Source organism: Corvus moneduloides, chromosome 4 (genome assembly GCF_009650955.1).
Source record: "Corvus moneduloides isolate bCorMon1 chromosome 4, bCorMon1.pri, whole genome shotgun sequence".
NCBI lineage: Eukaryota > Metazoa > Chordata > Aves > Passeriformes > Corvidae > Corvus > Corvus moneduloides.
This window is the reverse complement of record NC_045479.1, coordinates 72,168,536-72,195,798: the sequence shown is the minus strand read 5'-3', so window position 1 is coordinate 72,195,798 and position 27,263 is coordinate 72,168,536. Positions and strand designations below refer to the sequence as shown.

The 27,263-nt window shown below is 50.1% G+C and overlaps 1 protein-coding gene across 4 annotated transcripts in view; it reads left to right on the top strand.

The window, feature by feature from the left end:
* The window catches only part of PLXNA4 (plexin A4), a 424,624-nt gene that overhangs the window by 295,118 nt on the left and 102,243 nt on the right, over positions 1 to 27,263 (top strand). For 3 of the 4 annotated variants that reach the window (XM_032105547.1, XM_032105545.1, XM_032105546.1), the window contains exons 6-8: positions 19,174 to 19,297; positions 22,498 to 22,651; positions 25,147 to 25,246. In XM_032105547.1, coding sequence (XP_031961438.1) covers positions 19,174 to 19,297; positions 22,498 to 22,651; positions 25,147 to 25,246 — 378 coding nt within the window. Of the gene's footprint in view, positions 1 to 19,173; positions 19,298 to 21,990; positions 22,095 to 22,497; positions 22,652 to 25,146; positions 25,247 to 27,263 lie in introns of all 4 variants that reach the window. The other variant, XM_032105549.1, reaches the window with a different exon arrangement.

Below are 27,263 nucleotides of genomic sequence, written 5' to 3'. Positions count from 1 at the left end.
CAACACACCTCAGAGGTGGCTCTGACTCTGCTGTTTCCAGGGCTGGCTGCTCTGGCTCTTCAGGGTGGTGTTTGGCCATTTCCCTGTCCTGCCTGGAGCAGGGGCTTCTCTCCCATCTATCCACCCCGTGGTCCTGCTCCCAAACTCCCTCTCACCAGCTGTGGATTTTGTTGGCTTACAGTCCACACTGAATTGTGTTTGATTAGCTCAGTAAATCCAGGAAGGGGAAGCCAAGATTGCTGCAGAAGCCTTTCAGCAGCAGCAGCGGGGAGTCCAAATCCCCATTAAAATGTGTGCTCAGCTCATCTCGACCCGCTCATTTTTCCTGTCTCCCTCCATCCCCGCCTTTGTTTTCCTGCCTTTGATTTCAGTTGATGAAGTTTGGATCAGTGTTGTCATGCTTGGTTTATTATGAAGTGGTCTTTTCCCTGCAGACCAGGCATCAGGATTCCTGGTTTCCATTTAAAACTCGAGGCCCAATGGGCCACCGATGCTCCTCCCGTGGATCTCAGGTTTGGCATCCTGAAAAAAAAAAAGTGACTCAAAAGTTTTTCTTCCCCCTAGGTATACAGGGAGGACAAGTGCTGGATTTATGGATTTCCTTTGGATGTGTGATGGGGGATGCTTTAAGGATGGCTTTTGAATGACAACTTTATCCGCTCATCTAAACGATTCCAGCGTGAGGTGTGTCAATGTCACAGCCACCAGCTGGTCTAAAATTCAACCTGCCAGTCATTGTGACAAGGTCGTGAGAGATAGGAGGGTGGAGAAATCCCTGAGCTGAGCTGCAAGCAGTCATCAGGGAATTACTGTATGGATCTTTCTGGACCTAGACTTAATCATAGATTTGAGAAAACCCTGAATGTGGATGTCTTGTGAGATCTGCGTCCAGCAGGAACTCTGGGGTGAGCTGGTGGCATCTATTCTGGTCAGACTGGGAATAAAGGAAGAGTTATTTTAACAGGATAAGTTTCTTGTGCCAGAGAGGGATCTGACTTGCTGCTGCTTCTTCTGCTGGCTCCTCTTTCCCAGCTACCTCTAGACACTGACTCCTCAGTGCTGAAGGTCCCCTTTCCTTGCATGTGGTGGTTGCCAAAGATCTGAGGGGGAAAGTAAGGAAAGGAATCTATAAAGCCAGCACAAACTGGGATTGAGCTGTGTTTGAAGGGATGGAGGGAAGCTGCAAGGAAAGAAAACCAACGTGGCAGCAGGATGGAAATATTCACAGACCACGTGAGTCACCCAGCATCGCACAGACCCTCCAAGTGGTAGCACTGAATTTCCTCCTGCGTGTTTCTCAGCATGCATCACGATCCTTGCTCCAGAGGAATTAAGTTATTAAATATCCTTAAACCTCTCTGAGTCTCTCTCCTGCCTCCACCCAGGTCTGTATATGTGTCATTGAAAACTGGCACTCCTCCTCAGATGTAAGGATTTCTCCTCTGAATTGTGTGTCTTGGGCCTAGGGAAGGAATTAGGGCTGCCTGGGCCTGGCTGAGCATTCCAGCTCATCCCTGTCCTCCTTGGCAAGGCCATGGGCAGAAATCTCTAATTCTTCCCTTTAAACACCCATGAAATCAGAGGGAACAATTCAAGGTTATTATAGAAACACAGGAAGTAAAATTTGTACCTCAGGGGCTGTTTGAGACCAGAGAATGGGATATTCCTGGGTGGGAATAGGGATTTGCTTCTCACAAAGTTCTGGTCCAATTGATGCTTCCTCAGAGCAGCTCCAACAAATCACTCCATGGGTGCTGCGCATGCTTTAATTAGATATGGAATCACTGACTAGAAATGAGGCCCCCACATAAATCTGAGGTCAGCATCTCCCACCTGCTGTGCCTGAGCTGGCTGCTTCAGTGCAGGCAGAAGGTCTGTACCTGCCCCTGACCTTCCTCTAATTATTTGGAATCCATATTATGGACCTTGCTGCACAAGGCAGACAATGCCAGGTGTTAAATTAATAAGCTGAAGCAGGTTTTCTGATCAGTGTTCTGGGCTGTTTGCCATTCCTTTTTCTCCTCAACATCTGATAAAATAACCCAGGGCTTTGGTCAAAAGTATTTTGTGATATTGATAGCAGTTTGGAAGTGTTGGGTATTTCTCCTGCTGGGTAAGAAAGAAGGAAAAAATGGGGGAAAACCGATCGAGTCAGGGAAAAAAGTAACCAGAAAGCTGATGTTGGGGGAGGACAGTGTGTAAAGGTAATCACAAACATCTACTGGGGGTTTAGTGCTGGTAACTTAGCACTGGTGAACTGAAAATACAAGGAGATGTCGTGCTGGAAAGATTTTAATCCCTACTGGCACCCATTCAGCCATGGGATGAGCAAGGACAACTCCCCATCTACTACCCATGAGTCTGAACAAAGTCCTGTTTAACAGCAGGCTGAGGAACATCTCATCATTATGGCCAAAACAGCTAAATCCACATGCTGGAGGTGAACAATTAACAGGTTAGGGGAAGGGATACCGGTGTGGAATAGGGATTTTGCAGATTTGGCTTGTTGGTAGTGAACTGGCAACAACCTGTCACCTGAGACTGCCACCAGGGAAATCCCAGACACGGGCATTCATTTGCTTGTGGAGTACTTTTCCTAATAGAAGAGGCAGCAACACATCAATAAGGCATCCAGGAGGGGGCTGGAAAACATCCCGGAGGAGATGCCTGGAAAACACACGGAGCAGAGGGAGTGATTTGGGATGTAGGTCCCAAGTTCAGATTTTTGGGGTGAATAACTAAGAGGGGCCCATGGAGCTGCCACAGGCAGAACTGTTGGGCTGGACCTACTGTGTCACGGATTTGCTGACTTTGTGGAGAGATTTTATGGCTGATTTTATGGTTGTGTTTGTTGGGGTTGGAAGGTTGTGTTCAGTGCGGTTTTTGGAATGGTTTGGCTACCTCCTCCCTTTGGAGGAAGGTCCTGCAGGGTGTCCCATGGGGACTTTCCTTTGGGACTCAATGATCCTTGAGGGTCCCTTCCAGATCAGGATATTCTATGATTTTATGATTTTAAGCTGCTCCTGGCAGCAGCAGTTCAAGGTTGAACAGTTCGAGGCACCTTATCCTCTGCTGCACAGAGACTTTTTGGCATCAGGGCAAGGGGTAGAGGACAAAAATAATTCTCATCCCTGCACTGAGAAAGTCATAGTTGAGTAGTCTCTCTAAAGTTCATGGATCTCTTTTCTTCTCTACATTCAACACCCTCGTTTTGGTCACTGTGCCTGCTGCAAAGGTGTTAAAAAGAGCAAACACAAAGATAAGAGAATTTCTGCTGGAGTGGACAGAGGGGAAGGTTCCAGACTCAGCTAAAAGGCAGCAGGGTGTGAACCGGATCTTCTGTCAGTCCATCCATCCATCCATCCATTCATCCATCCATCCCTCTACCATCACACACATGTAATAATCCTGATTGTAGGACACATCTCCAGGTATCTCTCCACTCCTTCCCATCAGAATAAAAATCCATTCTGAACACGGGGAGAGTTATTGGTGCTGTGTGGATGCTCCAACCCATTTTTCATTGCTCTTTCCATTCAGACTGCAAACCCTCAGCCATCCCAAGGCTGCATTTGCTTCATCAATTCTTGTGGCTGCTTAATGCTGATGCTGTACAGTTTGGCAGCCTCCATTAGGAATGGCTTTTCCCATGATATTAACAGGCAGTGAAGCTTTGTGCTGATGGATAAAGCCCAGTGTAAAACCTGATTGGAATCAATCAGAGTAATTGTCTGGATGTGTGGTGGTTAATAGGAAATGTCCTGCATATTATTGGCTGGTTTATACAGCACGAGGATTAACTTGCTGTTGCCTTTGGTGGCTCACATCCTCTCCCAAGCTGCTGGGGGAAGTGATGGATCTGTTGGGAGGCTCATGGAGCTTGGGGAGAGCCCTGCAGTTTAAATTTGACCTAGTGATTGTTCTGCTTTTCTGTCCATGGCTCCCAACTGGGCAAAGGGCGACTGTCAGCCTGTTCCATGAGTGATCCAAGCCCAGAGCAGGGCTTGGGGAGGCAGCAGGAAGCAGAGAGCAGGAGCAAGGCTGGAGCAGAAGGTCTCTGAACCTCAGACTCTCACACTGGCCATTAAACACAATCCTGGATCCATCCAGGCCAGCCTGGTGTTCCCACAGCTGACCTGTGTTTGGGAGGAAATATGAGGAGACACCCACCAGGAGCCTGCCATCCCTCAGGATGTGGGTGCAGAGGCAGCCTGGGAGGACTGAATGTGAGCAGGCAGAGTCTGATCCAGCCAGGGACCACCACAACCACCCTGGAACAGGCTTTGGAGGCAACAAACAGCATGAGATGCCACTCACAGCCCAAAAGGACCCAGACAGCCTCTGCCTGATGAGACACTCTGTGGTCAGACACTCTGAAGCTGAGCTAAAGCCTCTGTGACTGCAGGAAGCAAGCAGCACCTGGCGTGGTTACATATAAACTGGGAACAGCTTTGTTTTTCAGTGTCCTTTTCTTCTGGGAAAGGCTTAAAGCACATTAAGCTTCCTCACAGAAGCATCTTCCCAGTCTCCTGGCAGCTGTGGGTGCAGCATCCTCTGACCTGCAGCTGTGCCCCCAAATTCTACTGAGGGTGTGCTTGGAGAGGGGCAGTCACCCAGCGAGGGCTGGGCTGGCTCAGGGCAGCTCTTCCTGGGCAGCCTCTGGATGTTTGGACTCAGCTTTCTCCCTGCCACAAGGATTGGGCTTTTTTCCCCTCTGTTTTGGAGAATTTATCATTAGCAGGGTTTATAAATCCCCACAAAGCACAGAGATATCTCTTGCATTTCATGAGTAAGGGGCTGACTCTTGCTTGAGGTCAGGAGTAGTGCCTTTGATTTAAATCCAGTGCTAGAAACTTCTAAATCCCTGGAAAGAGATCTTTCTTGCCAAAGAGCAGGAGGAGAGGGAGAGTAGGGTTTGGCCAGGAGAGGCCAGCTCCCCTCAGTGACCAGAGCCCTGGGTACCACCTGAAGTGCAGCAGGCTGGGATACAAATGAGCGAGCTTCCTGAGCACTCCTTTCTTCCCTCAGCGAGTCGAATACTATTAACCTTTAAGGCAAAATTATATTTTGTGCCTCTGGGAAGCAGTAACATTTCACAGAACTGCACCAGGGAATCAGGTAAACAATTCTTAACTCTCTCCAGCCCCATTTCGAGGCCTTCTCGGGGCGGCTGTGTGTGCAAACACAGCCAGGCTGAGAAGGTCCCTGAGCTCAGGAGCCCTTGAGATGGAAGGGTCAGCTGGAGATCCTCTGTCCCTGGCTCAGTCTGATGTCCCAATTCCATGTGGATATTCAGTTGAACCCACAGTCCTGGCATAGACTCATAAAATCCTAGAATGGTTTGGGTTGGGAGGGACCTTAAATATCATCCAGCTCCTACCCTGTGCCATGGGCAGGGACACCTCTCACTAGACCAGGTTGTGGCCAAAAGCTCTGCACTGTTATTCTGCCATTTCTGAGGTCCACACAGATTTTGGGAAAGAGATCTGGCTTTCCATGGCTGAAGGTGTGATTTTGGCAAGTCAGGTAATAAGAAACCATTTGTGAACCTGTTCTGTGATATCTCTGACAACGGGGGACAAACGTGCTGTAAATATCACTGCTATTCAATAAAGCTGTGCTGGCTGTGAATTAAAAATCCAACTGTGCTTAGAAGCTGCTTCACCCAACAGCTTTGACAGCCCAGAGGCTTTGACCATCCAGAGGCTTTGACCAGGTCCTGTCCTGCCCTTGGACAGTGTGTGGGATCACAGTCCACCAGAGGGACATTTTGCTGTAAGGGTGGAACAGGCTGTTGCTGTCTGTGAGCTCCACCAAGCCTTAGTGTGCTTTGCACAAGAGCTTCTGAACCTGTTGGATACTGGGATCCATTCCTGTGTGGAAAAAAAGGTAAAAAGCCCAACCAAACCCAAAGAGAACTAAAAAAATGAGGTCTTTCCCTTTGAGCCAGCTCCCTGCTGGGCCTACCCAACACCAGGCATTGCAGGTTGGGCAGCCAGGGGTAGTGAGGGGGCTCTGAGCCGCTTGAGCCTTGGCAGGAGCCACAATCCCAGGACAAAGTCAACACCTTGGGTGGAAAATTAAATCAAAGAAGCAGCAGGAGCCAGAGAGGAAACGATGCACCAGCAGCAGAGCCGGCTTCCAAATTGAAATGTGTTTGCTGGGGATTGTCCATCGGCTTGGGGAGTTATTATTTCCATTTCTCTGGTTATGAATTAATTTCTGGAGGACTTAATCATCCCCTCCCTTTTCCCCTCCACAACCCCCTCTTCCCTTCTCCTTCTAATTTTCCACTTGACTGGGGATCCTCTGACAGTGAAAATCCAGGCTTAGACGAGGTCCAGGCAAGCTGCTCCATTAGGCTGGATAATCTCATTGGAACCAGTGGCTTGAATAATAACACCTTCACCTCCTGCACAGCACCTGATTCCAGTGACACTGAACACCCCGGGCTGGAGGGATGGATAGCAGGAGAAGGAGAAGGGGCAGGGATGGGGCAGAGCCTGCACCGAGCACCCTTTGTCTCCTGGATCTGCCAATCTACCAAGGACAGTTCTGCAGTGTGAGAGAAAAGCCTTCTCCAGTGCTGGGACATCACAGAATCACAAAATCACTGTGCTGGGAAGACCTCAAAGATCATCAAATCAAAACTTTGACCCAATATCCCCCTGCCCACTAAACCATAGAGCCAAGTGCCATGTCCGCTCATTTTTTGAACATTTCCAAGGATGGTGACTCCACCACTTTCTTGGGAAGCCTGTTCCAGTGCTTAACCACTCTTTCCATGAAGAAACTTTTCCTAATATCCAACCTGAACCTCCCCTGGTGCATCTTGAAGCCATTTCTTCTTGTCCTATCACTTTTTACCTGGAAGGAGAGACTAAAAACTGGGAGGTGCAACTAAAAACCTGAGTTCTGTCACCAACCCATAAGACAGCTTGAATCCAGGATTCTGGATTAGATGTTGATCCTGAAGGACTTCAAGCAGGACATTTTTGCCCTTCAAGTGCGTAGTTGGACTCCTGTCCATTGCAAATTATCATGTTGGAAGAAGGTATCTCATATAGGTGGATGAGGGACAACGTCCTACCCTAACCCTAACCCTAACCTGCACATTCCTACCTCCTTCAGCATTCCCAGCCTTTTCCAACCACCTACCCACACTGGATCCCTGCTGTCACAGCCGCTCTTGTAGCGCTTCTGGGCACAGCCAGAAAGAATAACCTCATCCCGTGGTCATTCCCATCACATCCCCCAGTGCAGCCTGGCTGTCCCACCAGGCTCACCCAGCATTCCCAGACATCCCCAGAGAGCAGCCCCATGCAAGCTGTGTCCAGAAATTCCGTGCTTTAAAAGGGGAGGGAGCTAGGAAATGAGCCCAGGAGATGGACACCTGGAATGTGTAATGGATGGCTCCATCACCGTGCATCCGACAGCCCAGCCTGCTGGAGGTCATCCACAGCACCAGGGCGATTTCTCAGTGCTTAACCCACCCCTTCCAGCCATGCACGGATGAGGGGAAGTCCATACATCACCTGTTGACAGCGTTTTCCTTGCAGCTGGAGCGTGAGCTGGGATTCCTGGTGTAGCCTCAGGTCACAGAGTGCTTCCCAGAGCCTCACAGTGCGAGGTGGGGTGTGCCAGACCCGACTGTTTTAGGAGAATAATCCCTAAAATAATAATAATAAAATAAAAATAAAATAAAAATAATAAAAAATTAAATAAAATAAAAATAAAAATAAAATAAAATAACAATAAATTAATAATAATAATAATAACAACAACAATAATAATAATAATAATTCTTCCCCTTGCCTGTATGTTTAAATTACCAGAGGGATGACGCCAGGATCGTTTTTAGGGTGTTTGAAGTCCCGGTCCTCCCATTTCTTATGGCTTAGCTCTGGATGCATCCTCCCTCCACTCCAAACCTCCCTGCAGATCCAGCTTGAGAGGAGGCTTAGGAAGAGAGAAACTCAGCTTGTTCCCTGACTTTTTGTTTGGAACAAGCTTGGGCAGAGAAAGGCAGTGAGACTAAAATTAAAATCCTTCTCGCTCTACTTTTGCTCTTGTTATTCTGTCCCCCAAATTCCCCGTCCTAGAAGGAGCTGAGCTGTGCAGGTCAGAATTTTTATCGTTGTTTTTGTCAGAGTTGGGGTGAAATGCTGATTTCAGTAGCTGGGCAGCTCCAGCTCTCATCCAAACCTGTGCATTGGTCATGTGAGGGTCTGGAAACTGCCATGGAAACACAGCTTCTCCTTTATTTCTGATTCCTGAGACCATTCACCTGTCGAAGGCTGTGCATTCAGCTCAGCCCAGCTCAGCCCAAGCTTTTTCCTTGCTCTGAGGAAACAAATTGCTTAGGGATGGAACCAGAGCTTCAGGCATGGTCTGAGTGGTGTTGGTGGAGCTGCACGGACACCTTGTTCAGGCAGCAAACCCCATCCTACCGATTTCACACCTCACAGGGAAAGCCAAGCCTGGGCTGCGAGGTTCCTTGGCTTATTTTTCCCCAGTGAGGCTGAATTCTCTGCACAGTCTCCTCTCCCACCAGAGCCACAGAGCTGCTGGAGACTCCCTCGCCAGGTGTGTGGGGTAATGGGGACTCGAGGTAACTCTCTCTGTGCTATCCTGCATTTTGTCTGGCTGCTAATTGTGCTCCTGAAGAAAAGTTTGGGCCTGGAGGGAGGAATTGTCTCTGCCAGGAGCAAATTCCAGAGTTACAGCACCCGTCACTGTTGGCTCTGCTACTGGGAGACACGGGCAGAGGGATGGAGGGAGGGAGGGATGGATGGATGGATGGATGGATGGATGCATGGATGGATGGATGGATGGAAAGGAGGAGGAAAGGATCTTATCAGTGGTGTGAAAATAGAGATATTGGTGAAGGTCAAAAGGAGCAGTGGGTTGGGAGAGTTTGGTTTTAGAAACTCTGTGGGATCCCCACTGCCCTGCACCTTTCCGGGTAAAACTGCTCAAGGGGTTTCCAGGGGTGGGGGATTTGGACGAAAAGTGTTCAGGCCTGATCAGTCTATCCTGTGGGAATGTCTTCTCTCTTCTTGCTGTGCTCCCCCAAGGCAGGACAGCAGATGCTGACAGCAAAAAGCAGTTAAATGAGGTGCTGGCTGGGCCTGGCAGGGATTCAGTGTCTGTGTAAGTGGGGACTCCTCACAGCACACTTCCCATGGCTCCCTGACCTCCTGGAAAGCCTCCTTGAACACAGATCCTCGCTTGCCTTTTAAGGGATGAGGCTGAAGTGGCACCAAACCCTCCCACCCTTTCCACAGGACTTCCAGGTCTCACAGCAATCTTGGCAGTGATGCCTGAGGAACCTCAGGACCACTGATCAGCCCCAATCTCTGAGCAGCACACCCCAAATTTTACCTTTCTGAAGGCAAGGGCACCTCCCATCATCTTCACCAACAGATATTTGGCATTCGGACCCCAGTGACAGGGAAAACACCAGAATAATTTCCTTGAAGTTACTCGAGAGAAGCTCCCATGGAGAATTCGGGGATGATGTTCTGAATCAGGCCATGAACACAGAACTTCAGCCCCTTTGAATGGATTATTTGCATCAGCCCTTGCAGAGGAGAGCATGTAGGAGCACGGCAGAGTGTAGGTGTTATCTACCCAGATTCTGGGGAAGACACTCACAAATATTATTAGCATGAATAGGAAGCGCCATGATAGGATGCTCTCTGGGAAAAGTAATTTTGTTCATTAATTACTTGCCTTATCTAGCAACCTCGTTCCCTTTTTCTCGCTTTCTTCTTCTTTTAATTTTCTTTAAAATGATTCTAAGCGAATTCAGTGAGGGAAAAGTTATTTTGCTGCCTCCTCAGAGACAGGAGCTTGTATTACTCAGGTAGCCTTCAGCTGAGCCTTCAGGGGTTTTTCCGTCTTCATTTGAAGCTCAGCCTTTCATGGGCAGATGGCAAAAGACAGATTCCAGGCAGATTCCTGTGATTCCTTTCTTGTGGACCACCTCAGTGCCGTGGACTGAGTGCAGTTCTCATGCCTTTGGCTCGGGTTCTGCCTCCTGCTTGTGATTTTTGTGCTCTGAGATTCTCCTCCTGCTTTGAGCTACTGGGCTCATGTTGTGCCTGGGAAGTTTGGCAGCAAAAGGACCTGGAGGGCTGTGATTGAAGGGGCAGCAAAGCAGAGACCCTGCAGCTTCAGGGATGTCCTTTCCTTGTGTCTTTGACCCTTGCAGGAGGTTGGAAAGGGTAAGTGGATGGAGGCAGGAGATCCCCATCCTCCCAGATGTCAAACACTGGTGCTGGCTGTTTTCAGGCTGCTTCTACATCAGGGAATGATTTAGGATTGGATTTTAGGAAGGAATTCTTGGCTGTGAGGTTGGGGAGGCCCTGGCACAGGATGCCCAGAGAAGCTGCAGCTGTCCCATCCCTGGAATTGTCCAAGGCTGGGTGAGGCTTGGAGCAACCTGGGATAGTGGAAGGTGTCCCTGCCCATGGCAGGGGTTGGATTGGCTGATCTTTAATGTCCCTTCCAACCTGAGCCTTTCCATGATTCACGGAGGAACTCCGCCTGTCCCTAACAGCCAGCTGAGGAGCGGATTTCAACACCACCTTCCACAGACTCCCTCCCTCATTCCCACACCCTGCTCCCCCCGTGCCCGCAAACGATTTCCAATTCTTCACTGGACAAAGGCTCCAAGTTTCCAGGGATTTGCATGTGAAATGCTCCCGTTCATCTCAGGCTCGAGCGAGCCACCCGAGTGCTCGGCAGGGATGTTCCTGCAGAGGCACACACCTGTGTACACTCAAATCGCTTCTCCCTGGCTGCACCCCAGCCATGCGAGAGCTGGGGTGGTCCTTGGGGCCACCTCTGAACCTTTGTTCAGCCCTGGGGCTCGGGAGCAGGTTGCATTTGATGCGCCAACCCAGCCTCCCCCAGGCAAGGTTAGCAGGACCAAGACAATCCGCAGCTCTGGGAATTTGGGGAGGGGGGCTCGGGGAAAGGAGAAGGGGCGTGAAATCCCCCCAAAGCAGGGGGGAGGGATGCTGTTGGTGGAGCGCTTGGCTTTGTAGGGCGGGAGATGGAGGAGTAAATCCCTTGCACCCACGCCCCGTGGGGCTCCGGGGGTGGGCTCACACAATTGCTGGGATGGAGGGAGGAGCCCACCTGGGGACAGAGATAAGGGGCGGGCGGGGGGATTGCGGTTCTGCAGCATAAGCCGGAGGAGTTATCAGGGCAGAAACTCGGCTTCTATTACCATGCATTAGAATAGATTAGCAGGCAGAGCAATTAGCAGCCTCACTCCGTTTGGCGAAGTGACAGGGGCGGCGGTGCCGGGCAGGAGGCGTGTGGGAAGAGGCAGCTTTGGCACGGCAGCGCTTCCCTCCCCAAACTGCAGCCCAAGGACAAGGATGGAGTTCTGGTCTTTAACCCCAGGGCTGCCCCGCTCGGACATTGAGAAGAGGAGGGGTGAGGGCGAGCTTTGGATGCTGGTCTGAAACTTTCTGTGGCTTGTGGTCCCTTAAAGATTGTCCTGGGGAGATGCAAAGCTCCAAAGGGTGAATTTCAGCTTCTTTGAGTTACTTCTCCCAAGTCTCTTTGGAAAAATGCAGAGACCTCTTGGTCCCCAAATACCATCCATCAAAAACTCTACAGCTTCTACGTCCCCCAGTGGCTTTTCCCCCTTTTGTCCAGCTCATTTTTGATGCCCGAACAGCAGTTTTTGGGGAGTTGAGCCTGTTTGTGGTTAGAGCCAAAGATGAAAGGAAGGATCCAACGCCTTCCTCAGATACACATGAACTTGTTGAGAAAACTCCTCACTACCAGGACGGGCTTCCCAGGAGTAATCCTGTGCATTATCCCAGCTCAAATTTGTCACTTTTCCTGGAGCACCTTTCTGTCCAAAATGGAATATTCTGGGCAGTTAGTAAAATTTAACTCCTTGATGCCAGGAAGAACTAAATTCCAGCCATGCCCTGGGCAGCCTCGAGGCCAAATGGAGAGGGCAGGGAGGGAGTGGGGTATTCACCACATGGCCATGTAAAGTTTAAGGTCAATTATGTCTGCGTCTCGACATTTATGGCATTCCTGTTCTCAGGACCCCGAGGGAACCTGGAAATGTCAAAACATTGCTAAAACTGACCTTAAACTTTACATGCGAGTGGGACTGAATGTTCTCCCTTTTCCTGGCTCCAACCAGAAAATTGCTTTGGCTCCAGCAGAGGGAAAGGCAAATTTCATCTGCTCCCTCCTTCCCCAGCCTTGCTCCCCGCGGTGATAAAGACACCTCCAGGGACACAAAGCTGGCTCTGCGCGATGGTCAGACTTGGGCTAAAACAAACCTCTAGATCCATCCCCAGATGCCTTTAATTACTCTGTTCTTGTCTCACCCTTCTTTCTGACTGGGAAATCATAAAAACTTTTCCTCAGTAAGGAACGAAGCTGTCACTGCATCGCATCGTGAAAGAGGGACCAGACTCTTGAGACTGAGGCAGGGAACTCGTATCTCCAGAGTCTCCCGGAGCCAAGCATCTCTGTCCTGCAGTCCCTTTCCCAGATTCCTGTCCCCAGTCGTGGCTGAAAATGCCACTCGGAGGGTTTGCACTTGGCTTCCGCCGAGCTCCCTCTGCTGATCACCTTCCAAAAGGCGTCTCAGACCTGCCTGTTGTTCAAGCGAACACGTTCCCTCCCGCGGAGGGAGGACAGGGGCTCCTGGGTGATGCTGAGAGGGTGGTCTAAGGATCCTGTGGGATATCAGCCCGTGACCCTCTGCCAGAAGCTGGGGCTTTGTGGAGAGAGAGGGAAACCCGAGGGCTGCAGCGATGCCAGAAATGTCCCCGTCACCTCCCAGGCTCTGTGCCTGCTCCAGCTTTGCCCAGGACAAAAATTCTGGTTTGCTACAAGAGCAAGGATTTGACAAACAGCCACTATTTCTGTTATTTCATTTTGTAGGAATTGCAGAATCCCAGAATGATTCGGGTTGGAAGGGACCTTAAAGCCCATCCAGTGCCACCCCCTGCCATGGGCAGGGACACCTCCCACTGTCCCAGGGTCCTCCAAGGCCTGTCCAACCTGGCCTTGGACACTTCCAGGGATGGGACATCCACGAGTCACCCTTCCCCTAAGGAACAAGGAGAGTTGCTGCTGGGCCATGCCTGCACCCCCTGTTAGATTTCAGATTCCAAATTTGTTTGATTTTTTGTTTTCAGTTTGTACAGTTTTACTCTTGCCAGGTCCCTGCAGGTACAGCCTGCCTTGCCTTGGGCTCTGGCTGGGCTGGGAATTCTCAGATTTTCCCTTGGAGATGAAGAGATGGGAGAAATGGAGAATCATTGTCTCTTACCCTGTCTTGATCCAGGATAGGTGGGACCATCTGGGCTACTCAGGGTTTTCAAACAGATCTAAATCAGATTTCCCTGAAAGTTTCCCTACATCTTCTCTAGCCTCCTCCTGAATTTTCATCTTGGGTATATCTATCCAACATACCTGGAAAGGAGACCACTGGAGGTGGTGATGTGGGTGAGGGAGGCAGATGGATAATCTGAGGAGAAGAGAAAGGAACAGGTTGGATTTTAAGGGGAAAAACTAAAGAGAGGTGAAAAAAAGAACGGGAACTGTGCCCAAGCTGAAAGCACACCACTGGGAAGAGGTGAGGGTTGGGATGGGGCAACATGTCCTTCTTGCACAAGTGGAGGATCCCAGTGTGAGTGACCCTACACCACAAAAATCTTAGGAGTGAGCAGACTGGGAATGAAAATGGGGATTCCAACACGAAACCTGTATCCCACCAAAATATCCCACCCTGGCCTGGTGACCCCTCCTTGCAGGTGTGACTGGGGGTGCCCTGACTGCCACCCTCAGCGCTGGAGGGAAGGTGTGAGGAAAGGGGGGCTGGAATGATTCCATCAGAGGGTGAGAGGATTCATCCCCTGCGGGAAATGTCACAGTTTGGAATCCAAAAGGAAAGCTGAAATGTCAAAACCTTTTGCAAAAGAGTGATTCCAGCAAATTACCTGTTTGGAGGTGGTGGAAAGGTGTCATTTGGGATTGCTGAGATGACCCAAACCATTGAGCTGTCTCTGAGCTTTGCCATCAAACACAGATTTTTCAAGTCCCTCGCCTTCCCTGAGAACCCACCTGAACACCCAGAGTCGAAAGAAAACTGCTGTGCATCAGAGGCTGAGGCTTCTCCAAAAAGGATTCATTTATTTGGGACTTTTTCCTGGGAATTAATTTTTTTTAATGGTATTTTTTTTCCCTGAATAAAAAGAATTGCTGTGCATCGAATGGTGAGGTTTCTCCAAAAAGGATTAATTTCTTTAGAATTTATTTCTGGGAATTAAAAAAATTTTAATGGTATTTTTTTTTCTCTGAATAAAAAAGAAACTGCATCGTGTGCTAATTGCCACTTGTAAAAAGCCCCCAAATGCTCTGTTCTGAGTAGCAATTTCTGATCAGATCCAATCACCACTCTTTTGTCTTGAAATTTGTTATTAATTAACAGAATTGCAGATAAGACCTTTTCCATTGCCAGAAAACTGACTTTTTTTGGGTCTCACATTCAAAAAGTTGGATATTTTAGTCTGCTTCTTGGGAAATTATGGGGGGAAAAAAATAAACCAGAATCCAAATCTTCTCCCTTTTCAGCAGCTATGAGCAAGCAAGGCTCAGTCAGGTGAAAAATAAAGGTCATTTTTTGAGGGGCTGAGGAGGCTTGTGTGTGTAGGGTGGTGGTTTGGGGTTTTCTGTCTACAACAGGATGATGGAGATGTGTCTTCACTGAGAGTCTGAGCTCGGTTTGACCAAGCCCCAGCAAGGCAGAAGAACCCTTCCCATCCCTCCAGAGGTGGAACAGCCTGGCCCCTCTGCAGCCTGGGTTTGTAGGGTGTGGCCCCAGCTTTAGGTCCCTGATTTAGGGATTTAACCACGATCTCCTGTGTCCCAAACCAGGATCTCCCCCTCATCCTCAGGAGACCCGGGCTTTGCCCTGCTCTCTGTGCCTCACTTTCCTGTCTATGCCTGCTAATTCCAACCTCATGGAGGTATCCTGAAGTTTAATTAGCTGCAGGCAAAGCCCTCTGAGATTCTTGGAGGAGAGACGCAAGAGAAGCGGAAAGTATTAATTTAACATTATTAAAATAATTGGTTGGTGGCTGGTGAGCAGAGGGTGAGCACCAGCAGTGTTTATTCTTAATGGGAAATGGGGAGGAAATAACATTCCTCATGGTTCAGTGGTGGGAGCAGCTCCACAGTGTTTGTGATAATGGTTTTGGACAAAGCAGGACAGTTGGAGTTGTTAAAGACACGGCTGATAATGAAAGAGCAGCTGCTGTTAACGACATCCAGAGAAGTGACGGGTCTGCCCCACAATCAAAACAAATTCAGGGGTGGGAGATGCTCTTTTAGGTGCCTGAAGTGGAATGTGGTGCCACTCGGTGGGAGCTGCACATCAACTAATTACAGCTTGACTAGCAGGGAATTAGGGAATGTGGCAGCGGGAAGTGATCTCGGCACATGGACACACTCAGAATGTTGGAGGTGCAGATCTTTTATTAAAGCAAATTTGGCAGTAAAAGGTTTTGGTTTTTTCCTCTATAAACCATAATAAACACACCAGGTGAGAGTCACAGGAGCTCCCAGGGCCCAAGGTAGATGCTGAGTCTCACCAGAGACAACAGAAATGATGAGTTGAGGTTGAGATATTTCACTATTCTTCTCTCAGTCTGGCAGCTGCCTTCCAGGCAACCACTCTTATGAGGCAGGAACTTGTGTCTGGAAGTACTAATTTATTAAAAGTCCTATTTACCTTTATTTACAGTTTGCTGAACTTATTTTTGGGGCTGCAATGTCCCCTCTGGGCAGATGCCTTCTGTGGCCCAGATCCTTTGTCACTTTTGTTTCTGCATCTCAGCCTCCACCACCCAATGGTTTGAGACTGATGCTGGAGGGAAACACTTTCCTCTGCACATGTTGGAACAATTTTCTCTGCTGTTTCTCCCTCTCTTTGGAGAGGGCAGAATGTTTCTGGCAGTGCAGAGGAAGGCTGGAGGGAGAAGGTTTCTTTATGTCAGGTATCTTTTTCTGCTCACCTGGATTGTAGGATCACAGAAGGGTTTGGGTTGGAAGAGACCTTAAAGACCACCCAGCGCCACCCCTGCCATGGGCAGGGACAGCTTCCACTATCCCAGGCTGCTCCAAGGCCTGTCCAACCTGGCCTTGGACACTTCCAGGGATCCAGGGGCAGCCACAGCTGCTCTGGGCACCCTGTGCCAGGGCCTCACCACCCTCTGAGTAAAGAATTTCTTCATAATATCCAACCTAAATCTCCCTTCCTTCAGGGTAATCCATCACAGAAAAACCCACAATGTTTTGCCTCTGGGGGACCTCAGTTGCAGGTGCTGGGCAGACGCCTTGGGTGATGTGTGCACCCACAGGATGCTCCAGCTCAGGCTGGATAAGGTGGTCATGGGAGAGGAGATGGGGGAAACTACAGGCAAAAGGCTCTGGAGGAGAGCCCCCATCATTCCTTCCTGCATGCACAAACCTGCCAAACCTACTGGCAGGTGGCTCCATCCCTTTAGATTTGATTCCTGAAGCAGCTGTGGTCACTCACCTGGGGTGAATTTTGCTGCTGTGATGTTGACTCCAGAGCCTGAACCCTGACCCAGAGCCCAGCTTGGTGTGGTCCAGCTCAGCAGAATTCCCCCACCATCAGACTCAAGTACCAACCACAGGTATTTAGGGCTTTTCTGACTGAGGAATTGCATTGAAAAAGTCAGACAGTCAAAGTCAAAATTAGGAAGTGGCAGAATTGAGGTCACCGTGGAAAAAAGGAATAATAACCTGTGATCCTGTAATTAAAGTCCAGCTTGCAGCGTGTGAGTGCAGGGAGCAGATTTGGAGGTACAGAAGCTGCTTTCAGTCTGGCAGCTCCTAATTCCTCAGACCCTGACACAGCAGCCTTAACATTATATTAAACCCAGGCTTAGCTCGGTTTGGTTTTTCATAAATTCATTATTTGGATGACGTTATTTTCACCTTGTGGCAGATATTAAGGCTGCAAGGCACATCAATCCAATACAGAGCGAGGTTTTGGTCTGAAAAGTTACACGTTTTAAATGTGTATGACGTGTAAACAGCAAGGTAAGAGGTGGATTATTATATTCCTGCTGAGTGCTGGGATTGGGAGCACAAACCACGTTCCTGGGTGCTCAATCCATATCCACAGATTTGAACTGAGCCTGGGTATCCACCCGTTTAATTTTAGAAAATCCAGATATTTCTGTTGTGCTGCAGCTGAAGGAAATCAATGGGAGGTAACAGAACATTGTGAAGAATTTGGGCACTTGTGTTTTGATTCTGAGCCCAAAAAAGTTTCCCTTCCAAGCTATTCCCAGGAGAGGAGTTCCCACACCCCGTGGAGGTTTAATGGGATTGCTGTGGCTCTTTGTTTTATGGAAGCGCTTGGAAAAATCTCAGGTCAGCATTTTGCCTTTTGGCTTTTGTGCCACCATAGGGGACTTACAGTTTTGGGGGTATTTAACGGGCTATTGGTCCAAACCTCTGCAGAGTGCCCGCTTAAAATTCCTGATCCAGCACGTGGTAGTGCCAGAGGAGATTTAATGGGATGAGGGCTCCTGGGGAATGGAGAGCAGGAGCTGCAGTGCTGCTTTTGCTCTCTCACATCTGCAAAGTGTGTGGAGAATGGCCAAAATCTCCCTTTAGGGATCCTGCCTCTGGAAATACAAAACTTTCCTCTGCCAGAAAGATGGAGAAATTGGAGTTTGGAGTTTTTGTTTTATCTGGAGTCAGTCGCTAGAGAAAAGTCAAGCCCTAAAGTTTTAGACTGCCCCAAGATTTGTAACATTAGGATTAATCATATATTAAGGTTTTTGGCATGTGTTTCCATGGATCCTCATCTGCAAATTCCCATGCACAGGGGTGCAGCCTCTGCTCCGAGGAGTAGGGATGCTGAGGGGTGATCTTGGAGCTCCAGCAGCCCCCAGGCTCTCTCACAAGTGAGCCTCTGAAGTCTGGGAGCAGGTGAATAATTTAACATCCACACTTAGTCTTTATAGCTGGTTTTAATGGGGGGTAATAGCACTGCTAATAACAAAATCCATTGAAGACACCCTGTGCAAGTCCATAACATTAACTTAATGGCAGAAGGTAATTGGCATGCAGCCGGAGCTGTCCTTTTGGATTAACCCTGTGGATTTCCAGGCAGACACCTTCCTTGAAGCAATGGCCTTGGCAGCGCATGTGGAGCGAAATACAGATGTGGTTTATGTTAAACAAGTGCAAATCTGGGTGGAAACGGGGCAAACAGCTGCCAATCCACCTTTCTGGGTTGTGTTTGCACCACGTAGGTGACATGAGGGGTAGTGACGGCACCGAAAACCTCACCAGTTAGTGGGCGGTGTGAATTTTGTGGGCTTGTGTGTGCACCCACAACTTTCACTGAAATGCCACTTATTGGGAACACCTGCATTTTTAAGATTCAACCCTTAGCACTTCTAGTCAGGCATTTTCAAGCCGTGTGCAAAACCTCCTCAGTCTGCATGGACAGCTTCCTGGGGGGATTGGCCCCATCCCAGCGGTGAGGTACCAGCAACCCAGAGGCACCACAGGGTTGCAGCATTCTCAGGAGGGACAAAAAACATGGGCTGCGCACAACTTCTCTGTGAGGACAACCCTGCCTGAGGTCTCCCAAAGCCCATGGACAGGAGAGTTTTAAGGGCTGGGGGTTTGGCCAAAGGAAGGCTGTGCCAAACCTGCTGTGTGAGTGGAGAGACACAGAATCTCTGTGGCTGGGATGGGCCTTTCACACATCACCCTCCCTCCTCTTGCAGGTTCCTTGCAACCCCCCGGCCTGCTTGAGCGATCCCACAGCTGCTGGCACCAGAGTTAATGCTCTCAGGCACGTGGTGGGGCTCTTGGGAATGTCCTGTGCAGGGCTGGGAGCTGGACTCGATGATCCTTGTGGATCACTTCCAGCTCCGGCTATTCTCCATGATCTCATGAGCCGGAGCGCGCCAGAGCACGAGTGTGGTTTTCTACTTGTGCCGTCCCAAAGAGCACACAGCTGACTTTCTGTTCACAATAATTGCTGCTCCCACATCCCAGAGCTGTCCCCACCCCGCCAGCCTGGCTCTGTGCTCACTCTGTCCCTGTCTGTTCCTGTTTTCCCAGCTGCACGAGGAAGGAGCGGTGCGAGCGCTCCAGCGAGCCGCGGAGATTCGCCTCGGAGATGAAGCAGTGCGTCCGCCTCACCGTGCATCCCAACAACATCTCTGTCTCCCAGTACAACGTTCTGGTGAGGAATGCCAATCCCTGCCCCTCTCCTCAGGTTCGACCTGCCCGTGCAGTGTGACAGATCCAGGGACTCAGCACCAGTGGGAAGGACTGGCAGCAAGAGGTTCTCCAGACCCCATTAAGTTCCCCAACAATGTTCCCAGCACAGGGAAAGATCTGCCACAGGAGGATGTTTTGGCATTGGTTATCCCCTGTCTAAAAGTCTAGAAATGGACTAGGAAGAGTCTTCCTTGTTGTCTGTGAGGGCAGGTCTGAAGGGACTCTGTGTCCTGCAAGCGTTGGGTGCTGCCCTGGGAGAGGAATTCATTAATAACTTTAGCCAAGGCACATTTTCATGGTTAGGAATTGCATTCTAGAAGAAAGCCAAGTGAAGGATAATACAAAATATTTCAGTGAGCTCCAAGTTCCCATCACCTTGGATGGAAATATCTCCTTCTAAGGCCCCAAGAACTCCAGCACTGGGCATGCAGAGCAGAGAGTCAGGATGCTGTGCAAAGGAACCCAAGGCTTCCAGGGCTCCTGCTGTCTCTTGTGACCTTCCACAGCACAAGGTTTAACCTTTCTGGCCTCCAGCTACTGAGTCAGTAGCCAAGGAAACCACACAGTGAGTGCTGGCAGAGCAGCAGATGGTCCTGATCATTCCTGGGCTTGAGGCAGGAAACCTCTGCTGAAGATCTAACCAGTTTGTGGTTTCTCTCCTGATTCATGGCAGCAGTACCAGATGTGGTGAGGTCCCAGCATGCTCCAAGAAGGAGGCAGACACCCATTTCTCTCAGACTACCTGTGCTACCTGTGCTCTGTCTTTTTGACCATGCTAATTTGGGCTGCAATTAAGTCGGTAACCCAGGCCCTAAAAGCTCCATCTCTAGACAAGCTGATCATTAGCCCCACACCCGACAGGCCTAAATGGAACTGCGCAGGTTGTGGCTGCCAGACACCTTCCAGGTGACAGGTTTGGATTTCTCCAGGGATAATGAAATCAGCCTTTCAAAGCCTCTGTGTCCAATCATTGCTGCTTTGTTTCAGCCTCTTAACTTTGCTGTGACTTTACTTTCCCCAGGCTTCAAACAAAACTGATCTGAGACATCTTAAGTTCTTTGTTCTTCTGGGAGTTCAAGGTTTCTTTTCTGTATTCTCTCAGTAGCTGTTGAATTCTTTCATGCTGGAATAAATCCTGGGGGACTGGCTGGCTCAGGGTGACTGCAAATGATAACAGAATAAGAGACCTTTACCTCTGGGTTACTCCCAGGGTGAGTCAGCCCAGAGCTGCTGGGATCAGAAGCTGCCATCATCTGTTACCCAACAATCTGCATGGGCATTTTGAGGGGAGTCTCAGCCCAGTCCCAGCTAAAGTGGTGACCCAGCTCATCCAGTCACCACAGAGACAAACCAGGAGGGGAACAAACAGAGGGTTGACAGTGTCCTTAGCAAATCTCACTTGAGTTCTGGTAAAGGGTCAGTGACAGTGAGTTCTTGCCCATGGAGGCAGAGCAGGTGTTTGTGGGGTCACCCAAGCTTTAAAATTTTGGGCACTAACAGGGTCTTGGAAAATTTTACCTGAGTCTGTTTCAGCCCAGGGCTGCTGCTCTGGGCTCTCTGAGAAGAGCTGCTTGCTGGGGGATGGCTCCATGCTTTCCCTGCTTTCCCAGGAATGTGGGATGTGGGACTTCTTGTCTGCTCCAGGCGTGCACTGGCTCATGGTGTTTGCGGCCAAGCACTGCTCTGCCCACCAGTGTCATCTTCTGCATGGCACAGCTTCCTCCTGCATCATCCATGCCCAGAGGGAGATTTGTTAAGGAGAACAGATTCCCCTTCTCCATTGCTAGCAGGGAGAATGGGTTCAGCCTCAGTGCCAAATCCACCCAAATAACCAAAGCCTTTTTCTACTCCCCATCCGAGACAAAAAAACCACCTTTCCCATTGCCATTCCCATGGCCCAAACACAATCCTACTCTCACAAAGGCTTAATGGCAGCCAGGGCAAAGGCCTGTCTGCTCAACCTCTCTCCCTGGTGGTGCTTGGTGTGGAGAAACAGCTCCAGCCTTTCCCTAAGTGAGGAAAACAATGCGTGGGAGCACTGAGCGCTATGTCACGTTCTCTTCTTGTCCTGCTTTGTCACCTGGACTGACCCCTGCTCTTTGTGCTGGTAGAAACAACACCTCAGCATGCACCTGTGTCCCCTTTCAGTGGCTGTCACCTCAGAGGGGGCCTCAGCCAGCTCGTGGAGGAGGCAAGTATGGTGAGCCTCTGCATTTGTGCCTGTGCTGAGTGGTTGGCTCCAGTGTTTGGTAACTGAATTTACACCAATTACCAGGTGCTAGGGGTCCCCTGGGGTGCCCCTCTGTGTGCAGGCATGACCTGGTGAGTAGAGCAGGACCCTCAACAATGGAGAGCCATGGGGCAGGACTTTTGTTGGTCTGGGAGGTTGGCAGCACAACTGTTCTCCAAAGCATGGACATGGTGGAAATCAGCGCTGAAATTCCTTTTCCCATGACCACGTGCCCAGAGGGTGCTGTGAACTCTAAAAGCACAAGCAATTCCTCCTTCATGGCTTCTTTTAACATATGGAACCCCAGGATAGCACGAGGAGCTAGCTGGTTCTTCGGTGGGACGGGCAGGAGAGGTTTCTGTGCCTGTAGAGACAGGGATTTTTTGTGGTGGACTGAAGGCTGTAACTAGACTCTCCTCACACAGGAACGTGGGGACAGAGTGCTCCCCCCTGCTGGTGCTGGCAGAGCAGGCCGTAGAGAGTTAGACTGGAGCGCTCCAGTTTCTCTGGAGTCTGCAGAGTGCCTCTTGTGAGTAGCAGTCACCTTCCTCAGAAACCGCGGGCCCTGGGGGCCACCACAGCCCTGGAACCCACGGCTGGCTCCAAAGACTCCCCGCCTAACCTGACACCTGCATGACAGACAGCGAGCACTCCCTCCCCTGCACTGACCCAGCCAGCACTGGGACAGGTGTCCCTGCACAGCCACCTGCCACCTGTGTCAGCATCAGCATCTCGTGCCCTCCCCTCCTCACTCGTCCCTCTCCCGAGTCGCTGCTTTCTGCTGAAGGAGGATGCTCTCTCTAGCAAGAGGCTCTTTGTCCGACCTCTCCAGTGTAATTCTCTCCTGCTGGCCCAGCTCTGTTGTTTGGCTGAGTGTTCTCTCTTCTCTCTTTTTCCTGTTTTCCCCTCTCTCCCTCTGTCTTTGCTTGCAGCTGGTCTTGGAGACCTACAATGTTCCTGAGCTGTCAGCAGGAGTCAACTGCACCTTCGAGGACCTCTCGGAGATGGATGGGTTGGTGGTGGGCAGCCAGATCCAGTGCATCTCTCCAGCTGCCAAGGAGGTGCCCCAGATCATCACAGAGAATGGTGAGTATCCCACAGCTCCTCCACCTGCACCTCTCCCTCCCATCCTCACCCCACATCCCTGCGTCTCTCTGCTTCCTCACAAAGCAGGATTTGGCTCCTGAGAGCCTGAGGCCAGGGTGTGGAAAGCCCTGGGAGCAGGAGGGATGCTGGAGCTGCACAGCAGCACATCATGGCATGAGCTGTGTGAATGTCAGAGTGTTTCTGTGGGTGCAGGAGTGTGAGGACTGAGCTGCAACCCCAGCACCTGCACCAAGGTGTTCGTCTGTGTGACACGAGGTGTTTGCAGGCTGCCACCGAGTGGCAGCTGCACACATCCAGCAAAGACAAGACATGGATGTGGGATATTCCCTCTCCTTTTGGCCAGGCTGTTGTTAAACATCCAGGGTACAGGCTGTCAGCACATCCCATCCCATGTAGCGGACAGAAATCCCTGCAGATCTGGACAGTCCTGTCTGTAATTCCTGCTCTGCCCAGATTTAAGTCTGTGTGCTCAGCTCCCTGTCCCAGTTCCTGGCCTTTACTGCCTTCCGCTGTTCCAGGTTTGCTTCTGGCTCCTTCTCCTAAAGTGGTCCAGCACAGAAAAGTACCTTGTCTCCAAGGATGCTCCCCATCCACAACTTCCCGCTCTTTTTTCTTTCCCTTTTCTAACAAGCTTTCTGGGTTATTTCAGGAACTCCTGTGGCTCTTTACAGGGACTTACTATAAAAACGTTGACCCTGCTGATCAGCCTGTGAGACACTGAGAGGACGCTGCCAATTTTTGTCCTTGGCTTCCTGTGAAAATTTACTGTAAAATTTGCACCTGGGGATCCTCAGACAGCAGAAAATGAGGTGGCATGAACTGCCACCATCATCTCTGCTGCACACAGCTGCATGCCCCCTCCACTGCAGTCCCAGGAGGTTGTCACCACTTTCAAGGCCCACTGAATTATCAGTCATGTTTGCTTATCAAGACAGGTGACAGAAATTCTTTCCTTGGTATGGACATCTGTCCCAGGCCAAGCTATCATCAACCAGCAAACAAAAATAGCAGTGGAAGGTGGAGACAGGACAAGAGAGAGACATTTATCTGCATTGTGGCTTTCAGGGCACCTGCAGCTTGTATCAGCTTCAGAGCTGCTGCTCTGCACCTCTGCAAAGACCAAGTCCTCCCCGCAGTGCCAGAGGCTGGATTTGAACCAAAGGATGTGTGACTATCACACCTGGGGCCACCCAGTCCTCACACTCTGGTTTAAAACACATGCAAGATGCCAACAAAGCTGTTAAATGTGGCAGAGCAGATGGGCAGAAGAGCTGAGCACTGGCAGCAAGACGTGTTCAGTGAAGTGTGGGGGGTGTGTGTGCCTCAAGGTGGGTGAGTGAGCACGAGATGCTCGTTGTGAGCCATTGTCAAGTTTGCTTTGGCCTCATTGATTAACAAATCTTTCAGGTGAGGAGGGAAATAGTACAATTATGGGATGATTAATTTGGAAGGGCCTGAAAGGATATCTCATTCCAACCCCGTGTCATGGGCAGGGACACCTCCCACTATCCCAGGTTGCTCCAAGCCCCATCCAACCTGGCCTTGGACACTTCCAGGGATCCAGGGGCAGCCACAGCTTCTCTGGGCACCCTGTGCCAGGGCCTCACCACCCTCACAGGGAAGAATTTCCTTCTAATACCTAATCTAAATCTGCCCTCCTTCATCCTAAGGCCATTCCCCCATGTCCTATCACTCTGTGCCCTTTTATAAATAGCAGGGAAAGGGCCCCCCAGGTAAGTCTTGAATTAAACCTGTGTCACTTCCCCCCAAATTACCGCAGTTACTGCACCCACTGATTGCTCACCCTGAATAGTGGATTTGGTGCTGTGGGGAGAGGCAGCAGCTGACTGCCTATCTCAGGAGCAGTGGGAAAAGGGATGAGGAAATGGTGTGGAGGAGCTGAGGTGCAGATGGATCTGCTACAGAAATGGATGGATCCCTCTGGAAGTGCAATGGGTTTCACATCTCTCACGCTGAGATGGGTTCTTTGCAGCCACAGGCTGAGGGGAATGGAGCTTGGGGTGAGAGGGGTGAGCGAACACAGCTGGAATGTCCACACGCCCTTTTTTTCAGGGAACATTCAGTGAACCAGCAGCAAGGACCTACTTTAAGAACAATATTATATTTTAATGGCCTCCGAATTCTAGACATCTGCACTCATTCTTTGAGCTTAACTTTCCTACTTGATGAATTCAGTCACCACATTTTTGAAATTAGACCTGTTGTCATCCTCCAGCTCAGACTCTGCTCCCAGGCACAATAATTTCCGGTGGTAAAGACATGCTCCATTACCCCATAGGAGCTGGAGTTGTACCTTTTGGAGAACTGGGCTCTAGAAGGATTTATATCACTTTTTACATCTATTGAGGACAGCCCAGCCAAGGTGCTGCGGGACAGCTCCAGGTTTGGGCTGGTGGTCTGGCCAACAGGGCTAACAAAGCAATCACACCCTCATGTGTCTATTTTTTCCCCAGGTGACCATCACATTGTCCAGCTTCAGCTCAAGTCCAAGGAAACGGGGATGACCTTTGCCAGCACCAGCTTCGTCTTCTACAACTGCAGCGTCCACAACTCGTATGTTCATCTCCCTTGGCACCAGTTTCTCATGGGAATGTGTCCTTCAGGAAGGTGTTAAAATGTGGAGGTGACCAGGGGCTGGGGTCACTTGTGTGGTGGCCAGAATGGTGGGTCCCTCTTGAGATGACCTAGAGTGTGGAGACCATTTGTTCTGTAGGCAGAGCACCAAATTAGGAGTAATCTGCCACAGAATTGAGTCAAAACCAAATTGTGCCCTCAGCACATCTTCCCTTATCTTCCTATTACTCATTTTTGGTGGGTGTTTGGCTCCTCATGTGCACCTCCAGCCCTCATCCATGCTGCCAGTCCCACCAACCTGCCCCAGGTGGTTAATATGGACTTGGACCCTGCAATCTGGAAAAATAATGCTTATGGTTCCTGAAGGATATGAAGCGAACCCAGCTGATTCCCTCAAGACCATGTTATCCATGATGTGAGCTCCTTCCCTGCCTTGCACCCCATTTTCCTGGGGTTTAGCTGCCACCCAGGGCTGCTCAGGAGCTGCCCCAGTGGAGCAGATCCACAAATCCCTGCAGAAGGATGCCCTTGTAGCAGGTTGGTCCACCCCTGAGCGAGGCTGAGCGGCTCTGTTCCCACCACTGAGCCGTCAGAAGTGCCAAAAGCAGATAATTACTGCAGCTCAGCAATTCACAAGGAAAGGCAAACCCTATTTCCATGTTCCTGCTGCTTGACAAACAGTGTCAGAAAGCAAACGTTGGGGGGGAGAGCAGGAGAGATGGTGCTGTTAAATATTTATGGCATGTTTTGGTTTCTTACTTGACAAACTATAATACGCTATCCATTTTTAATTCGATGTATCAGAGCAAGCACTTGTTACCAATTTGAAGAATAAGTTGCTGTACCAGAGCTGAGAGTGGATTGGGGTTGAGCAAGATTTCACAGAGACAGGGAGAGGGGATGTGTCTGCCTGTTGGGCTCACACAGGAGCTCTGGAGCTGTGTTTTCCTGCCCTGCCCATTAAAAACCCACTGGCATACAAGGACCAGGAAAATTTACTTCCCTGAAGTCTCCTCCAGGTACCCTCCAGGTGCTGCAGCTGCACGGAATCATAAAATTGTTAAGGTTGGAAAAGCCCTCTAAGATCACCAAGCCCAACCATCAACCAGCACCACCACCATGGTCACCATTAAACCAAGTCCCCAAGTGCCACCTCCACATGTTTTTTTAACACTTCCAGGGATGGTGACTCCACCACTGCCCTGTGCCTGTGCCCTGTTCCAGTGCTTTACAACCCTTTCCCTGCAAAAAAAATCCTGATATCCAATATAAACCTCCCCTGGCCCCGCCTGAGGCCGTTCCCTCTCTCCTGTCCCTGTTCCCTGCGAGCAGAGCCCAACCCCCCCGGCTGCCCCCTCCTGTCAGGGACTTGTGCAGAGCCACAAGGTCCCCCCGGAGCCTCCTTTGCTCCAGCCTGAGCCCCTTTCCAGCTCCCTCAGCCGCTCCTGGGGCTCCAGCCCCTTCCCAGCTCTGTTCCCTCTCCTGAACACGCTCCAGCCCCTCAATGTCTTTGCCATGAAAGTCTCCAGAGCGTGAATGACCAGGATTGTGCAGAGAGCTGGGTTTGGTTGCTGTTGAGCAGACATCTTATTAAATTTAAAGAGAAGTGTGGTGTAGGTCCAAGTCAGTGCTGTAACACAGCCAGGGGAGGTGTTTACAGCTCTGACCCTGCTCAGGCCCCGGGGCACAGGAGAGTAAAACCTTGTATGATGGAGGGAATGGCTCTTCCCTGCACCCAGAGCAGGTGATGCTGTAAATATGCCCTCTGCTTCCCAGGTACCTGCTCCAGCAGTCTTTACTTCTCTGCTGAGATGAAAAAAATGAGAATACAGTTAATATATTTGCAGGAACCTCATCACCCTGATCAGAACTCACACCAATAAACCTGTGGTACACAGAACGTTCCCTGCTTCATCTTTGGTTTTCTGGCTTTGGTACATCCCAGTTTGTCTCTGGCCTCTGTGTTGTGTGTGGGAGAATTAACCAGATGGGATTG